The following is a 17,106-nucleotide window of genomic DNA, read 5'->3' as shown; positions in this document are numbered from 1 at the left end:
ATGTGTTGCTCTAAGTGCTTCTGAGGCAGAGTACATTGCAGCAGATAATTGTTGTGCCTAAGTGTTATGGCTTAAGCAACAATTGTGTGATTATGGTTTGGACTTGGGATGCATTCCCTTGAAATGCGATAACACTAGTGCTATAAATCTCACAAAGAATCCAGTAATGCATTATAGAACCAAGTACATTAATATAAGACACCATTTCAGGAAGGACCATGTCCAAAAGAAACATATATTCGTAGAGTTTGTTGATATTCATGACCAACTTACAAACATATTCACCGAGCCATTAGAAAAAGAACCTTTTTACAAAATTCGAAGAGGACTAGGTATTTTAGATGACGATGACTTGTCTAGACATGTTTATATTCATATATGTTTTCTTCATGATGATTATTGCATGCCTATGTGTTCTCGTATGTGCTTAAATGCTTCATTTTTACTTGTTTTTGGGTCAAATAATCAATTACATGGTAGAGTAACTGATTAACATGCATTAGGATGCTTGAAGGATTTAATATATGAGGGTAGTAACTGATTACTCTAGGATAATAACTGATTACTCTAGGGTAGTAACCGGTTAGTGGATGAGGCAGAGATTAGATAACTGATTACTCTGGAGAGTACCCAATTATCATAAGTGAATTTAAGAAAAAAACTGGGTTTTCACTTTAGAGAGTAAGTGATTACCCAATATGAGTTACCAATTACTCTGTGAGTTTTAATATGTCTTCAATCTCAAAATCGTGGAAACCCCCCTCCACTTCTAGAAATCTCATGTCTTGTTCACTTTACTTGAAATTTGTGGTTATTCTTATCAAATTTTTTATTCTAAACACATTCCAACCGCTATTTTCGAGATTAAAGCATCCAATCAAAAACCTACAATTTCAAAACTTCCTAGAACCTAGAAATTTCAAAGCATCATTTTCGTGACTTCTTCACCAAGAACCAAGAAGCAACACTCCAATGATTCACAGAGGAGTCAACCAACTTCTTCTGAGGCTAGTCCACTAGATTTGGCATGACTTTTTTCTAACGAAGAGCAATGCACTGTGTTCTTAGATTATTTCATTGGGAGACCACTGATTGCTCATAATTATGGTGAGTTATAATCCTTTGAACTTGATGCATTTCATTTACCTACTCTCCTTAGGTAGTAAAACCTTTCTGAGTTTTGCAAAGAACAAATGCCTATTACCCTAAACTTATGACAGTATTTTATTGCAGTCTGAATATTAGGAAAAACAAATTGTATTCCTTAGTCAAGGGATAAGATATTGTCATGGACTTGATAACTTTCAGTTTAGTTTTCTTTAACAAACCATTCATAGGTTCCCAAGTCTGCTTTGGACTTCATTTTCCATGGAGGAGTGTGATAAGAAGAAATTCTATTAATCTATGTCTAGATTTCCTCAAAACGAAATAGAAAATAGTAAGCAAAAGGTAGTGGTTAAATCTGTGAAAAATCGAGATATCCTCTTTGTTAGAATTATCACTTTAGATGATTAATTGTTGCATTACTTTATTAACTTTGTTGTAGCTCCCAAATTTTCCATGAACTTATGTATGCTATTACTTTATTATTGATATGGAAATATAACTTATGTATGCTATTAAAATCAATATTTCCATGAACTGGGCTATAAGGATAATGCGACATATGTGGTCATTTAGAGGAAAACGTAACCCCTTACCTTATGATATGATCATAACTGCCATACTTAAGCATTTTGGTATTTCCACTGTCTAGGAATCTCTGATCGAGCTTGATGTTAGAGACGATAGGATTGATATGGATGTGATCCACCTAAATCTCAGCCTTCTCCAATCCATGTTGAGTCATCTTCATCTTTTGCCATTCCTATCAATCCATGATTGAACTTAGAAGATTATCTAACTGTTTGAACTATATGGATATTGATGATGATGGTGACGAGCTAGAGTCTTAGGGTTGTTGTTTAGGATTTGTTGTTTTGCTTTTGATGTTTAAAGTATATGTACTTGTGTTTGGGGTATATGTCATGATGTTATGTTGCTTATATCGAATCTATATTCTTATAGCATATATATTTTATGGTTCATATAATCTGATCTGACATTGGCTTATTATAAGTCATATATATACCTTGTACCCTTTCTATATATATTGTTATGCCTATGGAAACCTTTTTTCCATCTTTTTGATGAAGTCAAAAAGGGGAGAAAAGTTGGAGTTTTTTACTTTTTCGATTTAAAATTTCTAGACACTTATTCAAAAACAAAGGGTATATACAAGATAGGAGAGCATACGCAAGCATACAAATCTTTATCAACTCATGTATGTTGACTCATAAAAGTTCAAACCTGTTGAAGAAGATCTTGGTTTGTCATCATAAATGGGGGGAGGGGGGGTTGTGAAGAAGATCTTGCTCCTGACCTTGACATGATATTGATGAAGACACAAAAATCACCAAAAAGAAGAAAAATGAAGAAAACCTTGAAGATTAGATGACAAGTTTTTAAAGATCAAGAGTTATATAATCTTCTAAGATATGTATTTCTTTCCTATGTCTTTTAATTATGTTTAATCATAATTCTCAAGTGAAAAACCTTTTTGAATTATATTAAAATTAGAATCAAATGAACTTAAATTTTAAAAAAACTAAGTGACGGGTTACTTGACCCGAGTAATAGGTAATTGGACCTGAGTAACATGTTGATTCAATTTAATAATAGGTTACTAGGATTGTATAACAAGTTACCCAAATTGAGTAACAGGTTACATAGCATTTTTAACACAGAGTAATCGATTACATAATGGGAGTAATTGATTACTCATTTGGGCAGAACGTTTGGATAACCGGTTACCAAGTAGAGTAATCAGTTATTCAATAAAAGCATTGTGTAACTCATCATATGAAAATTAATCATTTGGTTCAGAGTCACTAACCTCATAATCGTCGTTTGATTAGTGTGAAGCCATCAAGGAAATATGTGCTTCTTCCTTAATTTTGAGTTCTACATTTGAACCAGCATCATTATCTTCTAATATGATATATGTTATTTTATGCTTCTTGACCTTCTTTCTTTTGAAAGTATTTTCCTTTAGTAAGGTTGGACAATCACCTTTGAAATGATATGATTTTATGCATTAAGAGAATGTGGAGTCTTGCCCAATGTTGACGTTTCACTATTTGTGGTGTACCTTTTTATTTCTTTGGTTCCATGATTCTTGTTTAGAGTGTCCTGTATTTCTTTATAAGATTTATAGTTTGACACTATAAAGAACTCTTTTACTCTTAAGGTAGAGGTTAGAATGTTTTTGGCTTTAAGGCCATATTGGACTGTCTTTTTATATTCATTGGTCCATAAAAATTTAGGCTTAGCTTATTTAACTTCATTAACAACCATGCTGACAATAAATGGACTTTCTTTTATACAATTCCATATATCTAAGTCTAAGAACTCTATGGAGATTCTCATTCTGATCTTATAGAATTCATAACGTTCTCCAATGAAACTTGAAGGTCTATTAATGTCAGAACCTTCACCTAGGAAAGACTTAGAGGCCATATATAAAGTTAGGATATAGGAAATAATTTACTCAACCTTTGATCTGGTGCCAATTGTAAGTCTAGATTTAGTTTTATGGTTTTTCTACACTTAAGGCATATTTTTGCAAATTTACAAAAGTGTAAGATTCAGAGATGCAAAGAAAGATTAATTGTGCAAAATAAAATGCAAAAATGTAAAAGAGTAGTGAAAAGAGAGAACATTGATATCCAGTTCATCTTTTATTCATCAAAGGCTATGTTCATTTATCTTGAAAACCATAAGAGATTTCACTATATGATGAATATCAATTGTTAAAAAATTCACTCTAAGACTTTGTCTGAGATTACTCTCACCAAACTCACCAATTTATAAGTACATTACTTCTACAGTTTCACCCTTTCCCTTCACCATACCCTAAGATGTATTTACAAAAAATTGTAAATGGTGAATTTTTGTCTAGGGCTAAGGATTTCTATGAATTTTTAATGCTTAAACTCTCAATCCTTATATGTCAATCACTCTAATTAATACACAAAATGCTCAAGTGTTTTCTATGTGAAATTCAAGATTAGAAACTTGGTAAGAGAAGCACTTCAACAACTTTTCAGAAAAATCAGAAAGTTTGATAAGTTGTTGCAAAAATGTATAGAAAGTTGTAGTAAATGAGTGTGTCATTGTTATTTTTCAAATCTAAATATTAAACCCCTTTAAATAGGCTCCCAACCAGCCAACATACTCACTCTAAGAGGTAGAAGTCGATTTGAGTGACATGCATTCGTTTTGGAAAAAGTTATTTCAGTTTAAACTTGAAAATTGTTTTAATAATTATGAGTAATTGATTACTTGAGTAGTATAATTGATTACCAAAAGCTTATGTCCAATTGAGTAATCGATTACTCTAAGTTATTTTTTCTTGGTAACATGTTACTCTGTTTGGGTAATCGGTTACTCTGTCCGAGTTTGAGTAACATGTTACTCAGCTTTCTGAAAATTATGGTCATTTTTTTAAATTAATTTTAAACCAAGTTGATATTTTCAAAACAAAATTCCTAAGAGTATTTGATGATTACTTAAATTAATAAGACCTAGGATAAAAATACCTAACTTAGAAAACTAAATCTCGTGATCACTTTATATGGCTATGTAAATATCACTTCAAGGTCTTCAATTTGTTTTCTTCTTTTTGTGATGTTGGTGTCTTCATCAAAATCTAGTCAATGTCATGAGTAAGATCTTCTTCACACAACTATGAAAAACTTAAATCTCTACTAAACCTATAATCAATTTATATGGCTATGTAAATATCATTATAGAATATAGATGATGATTAATTGTATGATTTTCTCTCTTGGTTCTTGGGAACGTCACTGGTAGAGAATTTTAAAATAAAAATCAATGACGAAATTGAAAGTTAAACTAATTCAATAAACTTTGCTGGTTGTTTGAAACTATCCACCTTTAAAAGTTGTTGTTTTTCAGTTTCTATTACAAAGTAATCGATTAACTATTAGTCATAATCAATTATATATTTTCAATAGCTCATAATTGATTATCACTTAGTTGTCGATTATCTTTTGGAGAAACTAGATTCTTAGTAACATTGAACCACATAATTGGGTCATAATCCACTATAACCTCAAAATTGATGCCTACTAGATTATCCACATTTAAAACATCTCTATCTAAATCATTTTTAAATGCTTAATCTATGATATGAGTTTTTTTAGGCATGCCCAGGGTTCTATCACAAAACATAAAATGTATCATAACAATAACTTTAAGTGAATATAAGATATAAAGCCTACCTATTAGTGGTTGTCTTGAAATGTTTGTATTAAATTTCTTCAATTTTGTCTTTAAAGTCTTTGTCTTAATCAAATCGTATGGTGAACAAATTTAATCTCACCAAATGTCTTCATATTAAACCTTGTGCATTTGCTTTCAATGACATTTACGGTCTTCATTGGAACCTATATCCACTACGTCAGAATAGCAAAACAACATCATTTAAAATTGTCATTTAATAACATTTTTGGGGCACTTTCTATGTGAGTGCAATGGTAAATAAGGTTAAATTCAACAGTGTTTTTTGAAGCCCTGTAGAAAGTAGACATTTAACAGCGCTTAGTGAAGCAATCTTTATTAAATGTCTACTTTCTAAATAAGACAATATCTCTCCCACACATTATATCTCTCCCTGACATTATATCAAACACATGACAAACATGTCTAACTCCACCACATTTATAATAGATTTGTTAAATCATCAATGTCTTCAGCTACATTCAACCTTATGCAAATTGTTTATTCTTTCTCCTCCAATGTGCAATGTGTTCATGTGCTCCTCAATGCTCAATGCAAGCTGCAAATACGAATAAAAATGATATCTCTAAACAAATTGCAAAAGTTATGAAAAAAATTACAAAATTAGTAGCAATTGAGAAAGAACATTTACCATTATACTCAAACCATGTGTTCTAAACTAGTGAACCATAGCCAAAAACCTAGAACACCATAGCTACATAAATTCACAACAAACATCAAGACTGAATAAAAAAGAAATAAATGAGTTAAAATAAAATAACGATTTACCTTATGCTTATAGAGAAAGACCAAAAACCGATAACTCGGTTGAAGACAGAAACTAAAAACAAACAAAAAATATAACTCATGGAGAAGAAGAAAAATAAGAGAAATAATAAATGAGTGATATGTGTATTATTCTGTGTGAAGTTTTGTTTTTGAATTTGAAAAGATTTTCGCTCACTAAAACAAGCGTTTATATGAATGTATGATCTTTAACAGCACTTATTGAAGAAGTACTGTTAAATATATGAAGTATGACCTTTAACAACACTTTCTTCAATAAGCGATATTAAAGATAATATTTTTAACAGCGTTCGGTGAAGAAGTGTTGTTAAATATATGAGTGTATGACCTTTAATAGCATTTTTTTCAATAAGCAATGTTAAAGATAACACATTCAACAACGTTTGCTCTAATAAGCGATGTTAAAGATAAAATATTTAAAGTGCTTACTAAAAAAGTTCTATTAAATATATGAAATATGAGCTTGAAGAACGCTTTTTTCAATAAGCGTTGTTAAAGATAATACATTTACAACGTTTTCTTCAATTAGCGTTGTTAATTCTCTTCCGTCTTAAATTTACCAGCATTCAACACATAAGCGTTGTTAAATGGGTGTTGTTAAATATCAATTTTGGCATAATGATCATAATTGTCGTACTTTTTTCACATTGAGTTGGATTATTGGAAACATTTTGTGGCAAGTGTGGTATTTTTTATACATGAGAAGTATTATTAAGTTTAACTAAACTTGAATTGGTGAATTAATTAGAAATGTTTCCATTTTAGCTTTGTTTACAATCGTTAAATTACTAGGTGCTAGCACTAAGTTGATTGGCGTTGTAATAAGAACCTAATTTTAAATAATGCTTCATATAAAAATATGCATTATTATAAAATTTATATTGACTTTTAAATTATTAGAAGATTGTATAAAAATATACAAAGATATTTTTTTGACAAGGAGATATACAAACATATCAATTTGAGAATATAGATTTGATCAAGTCAGTTATAAAAGAATTTGACAATAAAATAAGGATAGTGGAGAGTCCCCAATAAGACAAGGATATAAAGAACACAATATAAAGTTTGAAGGTGTCCAACAAAATAAGGACTAACACCTATGAAATATATTTGTGTATATCTTAGTGTATTCTTATCTAATTTTCTAATATTTTTAATCTCAAACTACATTTTATCACAAAGATTTAATAAGTAAAAAATCTAAATAAATCTATTGATATGATTATAAAATTAACACAATTAAATATATTGAGTTATAATAATACATATTTTATATCAAATATTATGTAAAATTAGATTCTTATCAATAAACTCTCTCATACTTGGTAAATATCACATTTAGTTGTGTAATATCTTACTGGATTGATATGAATTATATTAGACTAAAAATTAAATGTTTGATTCTTAAGAATAATATGTATTGGGATAAGACAATTACATACATTCAAAAGAGATTAGTTTTTTTACCAATTATAAGAGAAAGTAAGTTAAATAAAAAAGACTCTATCATCCAACCCTTGAAAAAATTTAAAGCAAATACTTCCCATAAAAGAGTCCCATGTGTAAATCTGTTAATTCACTACATTCTCACATTCTGCAATAGACTATGTCCTACACTGGCCACTAGACTATCAACACATGTTTAATCAAATCAGATTTAATATTTTATTAACGGAAGGGAGATGTTACAGACTCACTTATACCCGAAAAAAAGAGAGGGAGATTATTTATCCAAATTCATTTCACACTTTAATGTCTCTCTCCAATCCAATGAATAAGGACAGATTATCCTTATTCAATAGAATGATCTTCTATCCTAGAGTTTTTATATCTTCATATCTTTAACCAATCAAATTTTACAAAATAATATTAAAATATTAATTTTTGTTTTAATCATTTTTATTTTTAAATGAATGATACTTACTAATTGACTTGACACATAAAATAAAACATAAAAAGGGACATATGATCTCATCTCAGTTACACATTATATTTTTAAGTAATTAAGCGTGAGTAACTACAAATAAACTTACTACTTATATATTTAGTTCTATTTTTCTTATAACCAATAATATCTGAAAAACTAATCCTTCTGTAAAGTATGATAATATCTCCCAACCTATAGGTTACACGAAAACAGCACTAAACCAATGTATGTGTCTACATTTTTGTTGTTAAATGAAATGAATGATATTTTAAGAACAATGACATAGGTACAACAATAGATAACATTTTAAATATAACAAACAAAGACATTTGACTTGGGACAAAACTATCACTTTGTCCATACAATATGGAAGAGAGTTTCTTCAATATAAGAAAGAGTAATTGGTAGGCAGATATATAATAAGCCCTACTTTGTTGTAGTTTGTGAATAACATGCCCTAACTTGGGTAACCTTCCCTCTCTTTAAACTTTTATTTACTAAATAAAAAGAGAGTAAATCTTTATTTATTGGGTAACTTGTAGTATCTACTCTGTTCTTCTTCCACCACAACCACGCTCTCTTTGGCAGTTGAAATAAACTGCTGCAGCTGGTATCAGATTATTAATTTCAGCAAAGCTTCTGCTGTTAAAATTTTGACGCCATTCTGGAGCAAAGACAGTGTCTCTGCCCAATTGCTTGAATAATACAAACACAAGTCGATGAATTCCTTCTGAAGGCTGTGGGCTCTCATAAAACATGACATCTCTTCCTGCATAAATCTAATGTCATCATATACAATCACATATACAATACTTATGCCAATTTGTCTGGATTTTGTCATTTTCTAACTTGGACCCACTGAATCTAAATCCAGAAAATATTTACAAAATTTCACACAACTTAGACATTTGCATGTGTTTCCTATAATCATCTCTTATTTTAGAAAATTACAAATACACAGTCACATAACATAATAAAGCATATCAAATATTTTAAAATAATATAATAAAGAATATCAAATATCTAACATCATTTACCAACATAACATTACATTGCAATAACGGATTAATAAACATAATATCACTACTTAATAATATAACATCACAATTATAATAAAAATATGTTTAGTTGCATAAGTTTATACATATATATTTAAGAATTGTGAGTCTAGATATATGTAGGTTTGTGTACTTCATTATTCAAACACGAACCCATTCAATGGGAAGATTCAAAATTTTCATCCCAATTATTCGCAGGTCCAAAAATACTGACCCAAATTCGACCGATTGCCAATATTACTGACATGTCTAGCTATTCATTACCATTATACGATTGTAGATCAGAATATTATATAGAAACATTTCTTTAAAGTACTGTCACATAAAAATAATTAATTCAGTGATGTTTGCAAGGAACCTTAAAGAAAATTTGTTTCTAAAAAACAAAGCACAATTCTTTAAACAAAAAAAAAAGAGGGCCTGGTGTTTAAATTCTTTTGGGTGAAAAAATGTAATGGTAACATAGCTATTTAAACAGCAGTTTTTCATAATAAGGCTTGATCTGAAGATCTTATTTAAAATGAATAGATATATAACACATAAAACAACCATCTACTGCTACAGGATTTTAACTTTGAATTTGTTAAAACTTGATAGGCTTTTCTTTATTTGATTATAATCAAATCTAAAATACTACTATAATTTAAATTAGCAGCAGGAAGTGGTGGCTAACTGTCATGAAGAACCTGAGTTTTACTAAAGATATTGAAATCCGATTTTTGGTGATAATCATCTTTTATTCAATAGGTAATGAATTAATCCATTTTAGAATGTGTAGTTGCTTCTCTTAATAAATATTGCTTTTCAGGATATAAAACATTTTGTACTCAGAATTTATGTCAGTGGACTAACTTTGTAGATAAATAGAATTTATCTTTGTTCTTAAAACTCTATTAAGTAACTTTCAGTGACTTTTAATAATAAAATTAAACAAGAAAACTAGACAGTACACATCTATTTAAAGAAACCGGTTATGTTTCTATTAAAAAACCTTAACAATTCCAAAAAAGAGTGGTATATCCTGGTCAATTTAAAATCTTCTTAACATAACACAGTGACATCTGTTACGTTTTCTCTACAAGAAGCTGACATATTTTACATAAGTAACATGCATCATTCTTTATCTACATAAAACTATCATATTTTACTTCAAAGATATATCTTCCTAACCAATCTAATAGAAAGCATTGCATGAACTGCAAAGTCATATCTAAGATGTGCTGCCTAACATAAAGTTTTGGTTATGGATATAATGATTTATATTAAAGTGGACAGAAATTAATAAGATAGAGTCAAAAATAAAACAGTGGGAATTGAAGTGGGGAGGACCAAGGAGTTTCAATTAGAGGGTTTTGGAGGAAGATTTTTGAAAGGCACAAGGTAGTACTAACTATACATGAGAAGAGGTGACCAAAAGAATTAGGAAGATAGCAAATGAGATATTAGGGCTTTGTTTGGGAGTTAGGAGGGAAAGGGAAGGGGAGGAATCAAAGGGTTATGAAGGGAGAGGAAGGGAAGGGAAAATGAAGGAAATCCTCTCCCTTGTTTGGGAGTATGAAATTTAGATGAAGGAGGGTACTAATGATAATATAAAAATATTTTTTTATTTTCTCTTAAAAATGAAATTAACAATGAGAAATGGACAATAATATGTAATTATATATTATTACTAAACATATTTAGCTATTTTGACATTTTATTTCCAAAAACCCCCAAATTGGGGGAACTTTAAAAATAGACACATGGAGGGTTTGAGAAATCCTCCAAAACCTTCCCCTCTCCTTGATCCAACTCCCAAACAAGGGGAAGGCTTTCCAAACTCATCCCTTCACTTCCCTTCCCCTCCAAAATCCCACTCCCAAACAAGGCCTAGGTGAATATTGTGTTGGATGAATGAATACATAGATAAGGTTTCACTATAAATGAATACACTCGGAGAAAGTTGGAGTAGCTCTAATTGTAAAAATAGGTGTGATCATGGGCGGAGTAGATCCAAGTCAGGATTGTCTCTTACTCAACCATAAATGTTGGTCAAGTTATATTTTTGAACCCGAACCCGACCCTATACCCGAAGTTAACCCGATCTCAAATGTCGATCGGACCAGCCTTTGAACTCGAACCTAAACCCGATTAAATATAATACATACTCATTTTAGATAAAATCTTCTCAATATTATTTATTATTGTAGATATATAATTTGACATATGAAATAATATATATATATATATATATATATATATATATTTTGTTGGTCATATATATATAATGAAAATTTAGATTTTCGTTCCACCAAAAAGATGTTAGTACTTTGTATATAATTAAATAGACAATGAATGAGTGACCATGGGATGGTTCAGGTCACATCATGTTAGTGCTGTATCTAATCCTAAATATTGAGAGAGTCTAATTTCTGTACATGAACTGGACTATAGACCCTATGGAACCTGATCATATTCGTGCCCCATCATAATCAGGCCAAATCGGATGAGTAAGTATGTTCAGATTTTACTCACCCCTAATAGAATATATTGTAGAATCACATATTTGATGGATGGTTTGGACATGTGTAAAAGAGACTGTTAGAAGATTCGGTAAGAAAAATATATCAACTCGATGTTATTCCAAATTATAGAAGGAGAGAGGGTCGAACCAAGAAAAACTATAGCGGAAAAATTAAAAAAAAATTAAGGATAAAAATTTTGTTGAATTAAACATAATATATGATAAAATATTATGACAATATTTGATTTATGTAGTCAACTCAACTAATTAAATTAAAGGTTTGGTTGTTAGTGACACATCATTTTTCATTATTAGGAGAATTTTAGGCTAATATTTTGTCATTTTACCTTCAATAAAATTCAGACTTTTGAATTTAATTCAATCAAATGATTCAAATTGGTCCATTTAATAATAAAAATCAACCGTGTAGGTTAACTTTAATTAACAAAAGACTTCAAAATAATTTTAATGAAGGCAGGGAAGTTAGACCTTCAAATAACTCAATTAATTATTAAATTTATTGTTTTAATAATTTGTAATATATGATTTTAACAAAAAAAAAAATATGTAGAACATCCAATAGTTATAAGTTAATTTAAATTACTGTAACTGAAACTTTATTTTACAAATTTTATTTATAAATGTAAAATCTATATTTTATAACTGAAATTGTTTTAGGTGTTATATTGTTTTAGTATCCACCAGATGACATCCCACAATTATGGATATCTAGGTCTAGTATATAGCCTATGACAGGTTAGGTCAAGTAAAACCTTTTAAATAAATACGACATCCTAAGTTTTTTTTAAAAACGCATTAAATCTAATAGAACGACTTGTGTAATTTTATTATATATTTATATTAATAATTTTATATAATATATACATAAAATAAAAGAAATTTAAATCCTATAGACAATTTGGTATGTTAATAATTTTAGTTTATTTAAAGTTATATTGACATATTTAAATGACTTCCATTATAGCAAACTTTTAAATAGTCGAGCAAATGAAACCAAACTTTTAAATAGGTTAAAATTACGACAGAAAAAATCTTAAATAATTAAATAAATCAAGGTTTGACCTAACCAGTTTTTGTACCTTTACCCATAATTCATATGACTTAAAACCTTTTAGGAAATACATGCATTTAATAGTAGTTAAGTTATTTAAACTTCTGAAACTAAGATTTGATTTTTGGTTTTACACAAATCTAATATTTTCAGATTAATTTATTTAGTTGTGAATGAACAGGGTCTTGCCTCTCATGTCCTAAATATACCAGACAATAAACACCTTGATTTTCTGACACATAATTATAAATAATATTTCATCTTTCTTTACAGCTATCATCTTATGTTATTATTTTATACAAATCAAGGAAATTATTGATTTTTTGTTTTTAACGATATTATTATTGTTTTTCCTATTTTATCATTCTCAATTTCTCTCGTGAATTATTTGTTTTCTCTCCATAATTATGAGATTAAGAGTAGAAGTGATAAAATAGTACTTAATATTGTCTTTTGAACATTGAGAATGTCAATTAATTAGGAACAAAATTTCCTGAAAATTGACACTTATAAAGAAAGGGAGGAAGTAATAGGGTCATGGAAAATTTTCTATTGTCATAGGATAGGACGATGTCAATGGTCAACATTGAGCCGATACTTGTTTATATTAGTCTTCGATGTACTTACTTATTGAGCATATTCATGATTCAATACCATAGTATGCTTTTTGAGGATGATATTGACCTAGTTGGAGACTCAAGAGAGGAATTAATTGAGAAAATAGAAATGTGAAGACAAACTTTAGAAATACATGGATTTGTATAAGTTGAAGTAAGACGGTTTAAATGAAATGAGTTTAATAAGAGGCATCGCAAACCCGGTTGTAGAGGTAAAAACTTGAGATAATAGCAAACTGCGAGTCACTAGATTTAAGTATCATTAGTCAATCATACAACATGATGAAGAAATAGATGGAGATATAAATCATAGGATTCAAGTAGGGTGGATGGAATTGCAGGACGATTTGGATGTCATATACGATAGAAAGATGTCACTCAAGTTTAAGGGGAAATTTACTACACAATATTATACGAGATTAAATGTCAATAATAGAATAAATTCTATGGAGGAAAGATGAGAACGTTAAGTGGATGAGTAGACACACCTGATAAGAAGAGATTAGAAATAAATGTATTAAGAGTCAGAGTTACTCTTAATATAGAAAAGATGGTAGATTGACACCTTAAATGTTTTAAACTGATTGACATCGTTAGTAGCCTTGTTAAGAATAGACAATGAGAGATCAGCCCAATATATAAAGGAAGAGGGGACCAAAAAAATCATAGATAAAATAATTAGAAAAAATTATAACTCAAAGTTTTATTATGAATATGATTTATGATAGAACATTGTGATATTGTTATGGTTGCTGAGAAATCATTTTTCATTTTTAGGTGAATTTTGAGATAATAATTAGCCATTTTACCTTCACTAAAATGCAGACTTTTGAATTTAATTTAAATAAATGTTTCAAATTAGTTCATTTAATGAAGATAGAGGATTCAGTTTTTTAAATAGCTCAACTAATTTTAATTATTGAATTTATAAATTTAATAATTTTAGTATTTATATTATATGATTTTAATAAAAACAAAAAATATGTATAATATTAAATACTTATAAATTATTTTAAAATACATAACTTAAACTTTATATTACAAATTTTATTTATAAATAGAACAAATTATACACAATTATATTTTTTATAACTATAACTTTTTTGTTCTAATTGTTTTGGTGTCCCCTAGACTAAGTTATTCCTATAGTTTCTTCTAAAAAAAACTAGTGTTTTCTCTTTTATGGTCTATTTGTGAATTTGATGTTGGAGGAAAATGAAATGAAAGGAAAGACTTAGAACTATCTTAAGTCTTCCATTTCTATTATTTTCTCTCCAAAACTTAACTTGCAAACAAACATTTAGGAAAAACATGCATTTATTAGTATTTTAGTCATTTAAACTTCTGAAACCAAGATTAGAGATTTGGTTTCACACTAATCTAATGCTTTCAGCTTAAGTCATTTGGTGGTGAAGACACAGGGTTTTGCTTCTCATGTTCTAAATCTACCAAATAAAAACACCTTACTTTCATGAGACAATTATAAATAATATACTCTCTATGTTTTTATATAAGTGTTGTCATAGACTATTGTACACAAATGAAAGAAATCATTGATTTTTTGTTTTAAAAAAACTGTTATTGTTAAGTGTATAATTGATTTGTCCTCTCTATAATAATTAGGTTAAGTGTATAATTGATAAAATATTAATGAATATTGTTTTGAACTTTAAAAACGACAATTAAATAGAAACAAAAAATTCTTGAATAAGAGAAACTTAAAAAAGGATGAAAGGAAGGGTGTAATAGCAAGAATCATGAAACAATATTTTTGTTAACAAAAATTTTATCTTAGTAAGTCACTAATATGTTTACCCTTGTGTTACTTTATTTCTCAATATATTAACTACTTTTAATTGATAACCATTCTTCAATCAAAAGTTCATCAAATTCACCTCATGAAGATGAATTGATATACTAAAGTTTTGATCAGTGATGAATTAGATACCATATCTAAGGGGTTTGGAACAACAGAAATATCTACTGAAAAATCACTTTTAGCATGGTACACGTATGAACATGTAGAAATTGTACTTACCAAACACTGCACTTGTGGTAGCTGGGATATCTGTAACCATCCTGCAACACCATTTGATGGGAAAAAAAAAATCATAACCCATAATTATAATTTTAAGCTTTAGGCTTTAGTTAAAGTCTTAACTAGTAATTTCATTCATCCATTGTCAAAATCACTTTTTTTATTCATCCAGAAAAAGAAACAGCAAAAAAACTAACCAGTGCAAGTACTCCCTCAAGAAAGGGTTACTGGGGCTAGGTGCATCTGCATCCACCATAACCTAAGATTTTTAACCATTAAAAATTTAATACACATATATATATACACACATATAAACTTTATAATAAACCTAGAATGATATTTAATACTGAAAAAAGTGGTTAAAACTTTATAATAACGTACCAGTGTGTAGAAGGTTCTGAGATCATCACCACCAACAGAAACTCTTGGACGATTAACAACATGAGATGGCCTAAGTTCATAACCATTGCTAATTTCTCTGTTACTGAAACAAACCCTAAGAGAAACTAAGGTTGTAAAGGGGTTTAGGACATCCCCTATTACACCCCCAAGAACTAAAGGGTTTCCTTCCCTTGCCATGGTTATTATTGGAGTTGGTGTGTTTAGCTTATGAGAAAATCTCTTATATATAATGGATTTTTGAGCATCTGCTTTTGCTTTTGTCACATCGATTTATTCTTCATGTATACAACTGGAATTTTTATAAAAATTTTAATTTATTGAGTTTGTGTAATAAAGAAAATAAAGGAAAGAAATATTTCTAGTGGTGTTCAACAGTGAGGGAACAATAACTAACCTTCACATAAAATAAACACAATGTAATATATACCCTCATCAATGATATTTAGTTCATGGTTAAAAGTGGAATTTCCAAATTTAGTTAAACTCTTATATCTTAGTCCATTGATCTTGTTTGATTAAAAGAAAATCCTCTGATGAAGCTCAATCACAAACCAGTGGAATTCTTAAATTATCACACATATCAAAATATCTATTGCTAGATTCTTGTACAAACATGAAGATTGAATTTGATAACACTCAAAAACCCTAATTTAACAACATAATACAAGCAATAATAACAGCAACACAGACAAAAGAAACAAAATTGAAGTAAATGAAACCTTGATAACAGTTAGCAGATTTAAACAGCAACTTCTTTATGTATGAATCCCTCAAGGGATGCAACTTCAGCTTCCTTCCTTTGCCTTCTTAACCAGGTACAACACTAAAACTCATAATAAAATTGTGGGACCCTTTTTCTATCAACAAAATGGATGGTGTAAACCCTAAGTTTCAAACTGTGGTATTTAAGATAAGATTCCACATAATATAATCAACAATTTTATTTTGATAACTGTTGGAACTTGGTAACAACAATAACTAATATATAACAACTTTAAGTTAACTTTGGTAAAGCTAAGATAGATATAGTTAAAGATAGTGGGAAACCAAAAAAATGTAGGTAAAATCATGTCCCAATAGTGAAATTGAAAAAAATAAGAAGTGTCACATTCGGAAAAACTGAACTCTCATATTGATTAGCTTATACACTGGAGTAGTTATCAACTCTACAAATAGAGTTCTGCTCTTTTAGAAAAAATGTAGCAATTGAATGAGAGTTTACTCTTCTCCCTTTTTCTACTGATGCAATTCTCAGTCAATTTCTCCCCTTTCTTTTCTTTTAGTAGTAGTAGCCCTACATTTTAGTGGCAGCAACTTTATCTTTGAGGGGAACACC

At 29.2% G+C, this 17,106-nt stretch overlaps 1 protein-coding gene across 1 annotated transcript; it reads right to left on the bottom strand.

Annotated features, from left to right (window-relative positions):
- Nucleotides 8,364-16,714, bottom strand: LOC109357767 (protein TWIN SISTER of FT-like). Its single transcript, XM_019601808.1, has 5 exons — nt 16,490-16,714; nt 15,750-16,059; nt 15,566-15,627; nt 15,369-15,409; nt 8,364-8,849 (listed from the first exon to the last, which is right to left on the bottom strand). Exons 2-5 carry the CDS (start codon nt 15,945-15,947, stop codon nt 8,626-8,628), a joined length of 525 nt encoding a protein of 174 aa, XP_019457353.1. The 5' UTR covers nt 15,948-16,059; nt 16,490-16,714; the 3' UTR covers nt 8,364-8,625.

This window comes from Lupinus angustifolius, chromosome LG10, assembly GCF_001865875.1.
Source record: "Lupinus angustifolius cultivar Tanjil chromosome LG10, LupAngTanjil_v1.0, whole genome shotgun sequence".
In the NCBI taxonomy this organism is placed as follows: Eukaryota; Viridiplantae; Streptophyta; class Magnoliopsida; order Fabales; family Fabaceae; genus Lupinus; species Lupinus angustifolius.
This window is presented reverse-complemented; position numbering and strand designations above follow the sequence as displayed.

Bases quoted from the DNA above. Each gene is read 5' to 3' on its own strand.
- LOC109357767 (XM_019601808.1), bottom strand. From the start codon at position 15,947: ATGGCAAGGGAAGGAAACCCTTTAGTTCTTGGGGGTGTAATAGGGGAT. The intron at 15,410-15,565 runs GTTAGTTTTTTT...ATGGTGTTGCAG, and splicing joins TTGAGGGAGTACTTGCACTG to GATGGTTACAGATATCCCAG. The intron at 8,850-15,368 runs GTAAGTACAATT...AGATTTATGCAG, and splicing joins TACCACAAGTGCAGTGTTTG to GAAGAGATGTCATGTTTTAT.